Below are 4,728 nucleotides of genomic sequence, written 5' to 3' on the forward strand. Positions count from 1 at the left end.
GCACTCCCAGTAGATGATCGAGCGAAGCCACCAGAACTGACACTACTGCTAAAGTTAGCAAAGTTGGTTCTCCTCGATGAACTCTGACCGGTGAATCCTTGGGTAAAGAAAGGATCATCAAAGGCGGACACTAAAGCACATGGACATTCCTTATAGACTCCTAAGGTCGCTTTGAGCCTACTTCCCATCCAAGCTCCCCCGCCTCTACTCGATGATGAGCTCATCGCTCGTAGTAAGTTACCATTGACCAGATCATCAAACTGCTGCCAGGGATCGTGACTCCCAAAAAACTGTTCAAAGACCGAGAAAGCGTCGTTCATATCGTAATGATGGTATCCTGAAGACTCATCACTACAATAGGCCATAAACAGGACACGGACCTCCAGCTGTGTGTGATGCACCAGAGGAGCTATTGCCTCTCTCTAGACCACTCCTCCCATATGTATCATATATCCGCTTCTTCTGAGGATCACTGAGGACCCCATAGGCCTCGGCTACCTACATAGATAAGTGAACTGTTACTATCTTCACCTGCCAGTATACCTCCTTGAACATCTTCTCAGCCGTCTCACGGTTATCAGGATTCTTATCAGGATGCCACTTCAACGCTAAGTAACATCAACACACTATCCCCTTCAAAGGGCCCAACGGTATTACCTTGCTTCTTGTAAGCCTTCTTTATCTCGTTGGGTGAAGAACTACTCGGCACATGCAGAATATCGTAGTAATAGGTATGGTCAGAAGGCATTAGCAATTGTACAAGAATTGTATACCCCTATCAACTGCTATTATCACCGCAAAGCGTACCACCCGCCTTATAGGAAAATGCCCATCACCCTGGACACATGAAACGACAAGACTCCCTGTATCAACCTCAGGTCTAAATCAACAAGAATAGCAACCTGAATTGAAAACGATGGACAAGATGGGTGAAATGATGGCAATACGAAGAAATATAACACACCGGGCAAATCATGTTGGATAGGTTCAAGTCGAAAACTTCAAGTTGATTACCATGACGGCCGCAAGAATAGTCTTCAAAGAGATTGTTGTTGTATTCAGCCTCGCTGTCTGGCAAGCAGAGAACGTCTTACGACGCCAATGTGCCCTCGAGTGCAAGTATCGTCCCACCGGCTGAAAATTAGTGTCTAATTATAAAACCTGCCAGAGCCGAGATCCCTGCAATATGTAGAGGACTGCTACAGGAGCAATGAGGTGGTATGGATAACGTTACACATAGACGTATTAGCACACTATCTCATCGCGATAACGTTTGGGGTGATAATAATAGGCAGTTGATTTAGCCACTTCTTGGTCACCGCATAGAAGGAGGTCCTTGAGTGGTACTAGACTCGATCTCCACTTGGTCACCTCCCCCGAATTATCTTCAATTTCCTCAACTGATTAGTCACTGATGGATGCCCATTAGAAACGAGAATACATAAACTTAACTCTGAACATATCTGTGTTAAAAACAAATGAATAGCGCACAGTACTTCACAACAACATCCTCAAGTGAGTAACAGCCCTAAAGGCTTCCTCACGAACTGCCAACTTGGAGTCCCTACAAAGGCCACCTCGCCAAAGGGCAGTAATAGCAGCCGAGCGTTCATCGCTATCTCGAGTGTTATATAACTGCACGGCAAGCAGCCTGAGCCGATAGTCACTGTTAGAGGCTAATGCAGACACCTGTGGTATCGGGAACTCAGGGCCCAACCACTTGGTGATAGTGTTGATACATTGGGACACTAGGTCATCGCGATTGCCTTCAACAGTGTCCAAATGGTCCTTAATGGAAGGGAGCACGTCATTGAGATCGCTGGGAGAGCGGCCTGCAAGGATGTACTGTATTCTGGCATCACTCCATAAACTCCCGAGGCCGACAACACCCTCGAGGGCATCAGCAATATGCCCGAGGGTTGTCTTCAGGTTTTCGACTTCTAATGGAGCACGGACGGTCTGGAGGAACCTTCTGATGAGGGCCTCAAGCCTCTGCCCTTCATCATCATCAGGATTCATAGGCTCGTCCTTGTTGACCTGCAGTTAAAAGTGAGGAAGTAATAACGGTGAATCAAGAGCGGCCTACCGCTGGTTTCCAGTATCCCTCCAGTAAAGAATCGAATGCCTCGACATAGGCGGTCAAGGCAGTGTTGCTACCCTCCAAGATGTAAGTGGAAAACAAGTCGAGAGCCTAACCACACCATATCCTATCACAGACCTCAGCGTCAAGATGAACCTACCCGACTGAAGAGAGAATAAGGAGAATTCTTGTCTGTTAGAATACGCTTCAACGCGATAACGATAGCAGACTCCGCAGACTTTGTAATGTCCGGCTTGCCCTCCGACCAAGCTTCCAATGCTGTGATGCAAGAGTCGGCAATATCCTGTTCACCGATGGTATTCTCAAACACTGGTAGTAGGACCTGTCGAGAGGCTCCAACAAAACATACCATCTCTGCCTCAGCCGTACCGTTTTAATGTACCGACAACGGGCCTCAGTGGTATCGCACGAGTCTAGTCGATAGCCGGTGGGCCGAGGAACTACGTATTTACTGAGAGCATCAGGGACCTCCTTAGACATGTCCATGCAGGTTTCCAGTACTTGCCAATCACTACACCAGAGCATGTTACTGACATAGGGTCATACGACTCTAGTGGTGAGAGGCCAGCGCGTACTGTATAAATGCTGATCCTATGGCCTGTACAATATCCTTATGAACATGCTTTCTGGCACCATCACGAGTGAATAGACGATACTTCAACCAGTACTGCCGACGATCGATAGAGCCGAACCTTGCAGCAGCGTGACATAGCTCCTTGTGTACCTGTAGAACTATGAGGACCCTCCGAAGGGTGATTACGACTACTGTCAATTTAATTGCAGTCCCAGAGGATTTGCGAAATGTAGCTCCTATGAAATCGTCGAAGAGTTGATCCTCAGTCAATGTAGTGGACGCCACTCTAGCCAGACAGAACCTACCGCATGCCATCTCTAGCCAAGCATAGCCCACGATACCCTACGGAGCAGTCCTAGCAGCATCAGTGGTGAGGAGCTCCGGCCTTAGAAATACCTTCCAATAACAGTAAAACACGGACAGTCGTGGTTGATTGCCACCTTAGCTGACTCGGCGCCCACTGTATCCATCCTTGATAGTAGTTTCAAGTCAACTTCCATCAAGGCGAGGGCATCATCATCGTCTTGCCGCTTTTGCTTAGCATCTACCACAGCGCTGTCACTGAGTGATGAGAGATTGTCCTCAATCCCTGAGAGATAGTAAAGACTGAGCACAGCCACTCGATGGGATGAGCTCACTGTTGACGAAGTAAGACGGGCATACTGTTCGAAATGAGGATAGCACATGGTGATGCCTGTTCAGATCGTTAAAGTGGATCCGATGATAGGAGTCCCACTTGGTACGGTAACTAAGGCTCTTCCTATCCTCTCTTTCTAAGCTGAACTCTTTTCCCACCATCCGATCAATCACCTAGCAATCGAACAACATGATGATGATGATGATGCCCCGCTCAAGTGCTTACAGCAACTTCAGCATCCGTCCACCAGCTCATATCCAAGTCCTCCTTAGGATAAGGACCACCACTGAAGCCTCTATAGCATCGAGGTGGTTTCAGCATCTACAGAGGTTCCTATAGGAGCCATACAAGAGGGCAGCAGCAGCAGCAGTCTTACCTCCTCTCTCTCCTTACTATTATCATCAGTGGTATCAGGAATTCTGAGATGATGATGATGTTGCGAGAGATTGGTATGAATTACGATACTTTGTAAAGATGGATGGCAACCTTTTCCGCGCTAGACGGTAAATGCCGTCATTGTCTGTAAGGAGGGTAGGCCGAGCAGCGACTACCTTCTCCAAGCACTGCTCCTTATCCTTTGACCAAGGCCGTGCAGTGAGGAACTATCGATGACTGTTAGCACTTGAGCACCCACATTATAGGCCCACTTCCACCAGGTCCGTCTGTATTTCGATGAGCATGTCTATGGTCCCGACTGGGTGCCGAGGTAGCTGGAAGGTATACTTTTCAGTGTTCGCTATGATATCATCCACGATAGGACGTATGATGGACAATTTCAAACCCTCCCCTCTGCTACCATATCGTCCTACTAGACGGAATATCTAATTAGACACTTGTACAATAAGGAGCCCAATAGCTTCAGCATAATACGGCTCTCAGATCCTGTATGAGGTCCTTGGTAAGGCGATCCTTCCGCTGGAGGATGTCCTCTAGGAAGGCACTCAGATGCTGTAGGATGTGCTCTACAGTTGCCTTGCGTATACCAGGGATGTTCATAAGGAAACCATCGTTGATACTAAAGTGCACGATACTACTCCAGCTAGAGGTTACTCCCACACTCCTACACCGATCTGTTGGTGTTGTCGTTCTTGAGTAGCCGATCGAAGGCCTCCATCACCTCCTTCTCCCAAACCTTATAAAGCTCGCTCTCCATCGGAGCATTCCTTATAATGTTCTCTATGAGATCCTTTCCTTGGTCTACTATTGCTGAGAGAGACAACTACACTACACACAAGGCCTGGAGCCTCACATGATCCCTTCAGTTGCTCTTTGGAACGACTCAAGCTGGCAACAAGCGCATCGATGGCCTCCACTACAGCATGGGGGTCGTTACTCTTCGGCCACACAATGGAGGATGGGCAGATAACACAATGTTCCCATCACATTCTGCACACATGTTGTGATGATGATGCACAC

General features: G+C 47.9%; 2 protein-coding genes across 2 annotated transcripts in view; both read right to left on the reverse strand.

The window, feature by feature from the left end:
* Pmar_PMAR000677 (heat shock protein, putative) overlaps window positions 1–787 on the reverse strand; it is a 10,051-nt gene extending 9,264 nt beyond the window's left edge. Inside the window, exons 1-4 of the mRNA XM_002781100.1 lie at window positions 658–787; window positions 544–608; window positions 381–498; window positions 182–337 (exon numbers count right to left, since the gene is read on the reverse strand). Coding sequence (XP_002781146.1) covers window positions 182–337; window positions 381–498; window positions 544–608; window positions 658–748 — 430 coding nt within the window. The 5' untranslated portion in view covers window positions 749–787. The remainder of the gene's footprint in view (window positions 1–181; window positions 338–380; window positions 499–543; window positions 609–657) is intronic.
* Window positions 788–1,497: 710 nt separating this feature from the next.
* The window catches only part of Pmar_PMAR000678 (hypothetical protein), a gene marked incomplete at both ends in the record, with an annotated part of 4,776 nt that continues 1,545 nt past the window's right edge, over window positions 1,498–4,728 (reverse strand). The window contains 15 exons of the mRNA XM_002781102.1: window positions 1,498–2,037; window positions 2,087–2,191; window positions 2,241–2,423; window positions 2,471–2,630; window positions 2,677–2,825; window positions 2,868–2,976; window positions 3,022–3,071; window positions 3,116–3,236; window positions 3,412–3,485; window positions 3,538–3,633; window positions 3,689–3,731; window positions 4,036–4,133; window positions 4,183–4,327; window positions 4,377–4,518; window positions 4,562–4,646. Coding sequence (XP_002781148.1) covers window positions 1,498–2,037; window positions 2,087–2,191; window positions 2,241–2,423; window positions 2,471–2,630; window positions 2,677–2,825; window positions 2,868–2,976; window positions 3,022–3,071; window positions 3,116–3,236; window positions 3,412–3,485; window positions 3,538–3,633; window positions 3,689–3,731; window positions 4,036–4,133; window positions 4,183–4,327; window positions 4,377–4,518; window positions 4,562–4,646 — 2,100 coding nt within the window. The remainder of the gene's footprint in view (window positions 2,038–2,086; window positions 2,192–2,240; window positions 2,424–2,470; window positions 2,631–2,676; window positions 2,826–2,867; window positions 2,977–3,021; window positions 3,072–3,115; window positions 3,237–3,411; window positions 3,486–3,537; window positions 3,634–3,688; window positions 3,732–4,035; window positions 4,134–4,182; window positions 4,328–4,376; window positions 4,519–4,561; window positions 4,647–4,728) is intronic.

Source organism: Perkinsus marinus (assembly GCF_000006405.1).
Source record: "Perkinsus marinus ATCC 50983 genomic scaffold scf_1104296943560, whole genome shotgun sequence".
In the NCBI taxonomy this organism is placed as follows: domain Eukaryota; phylum Perkinsozoa; order Perkinsida; family Perkinsidae; genus Perkinsus; species Perkinsus marinus.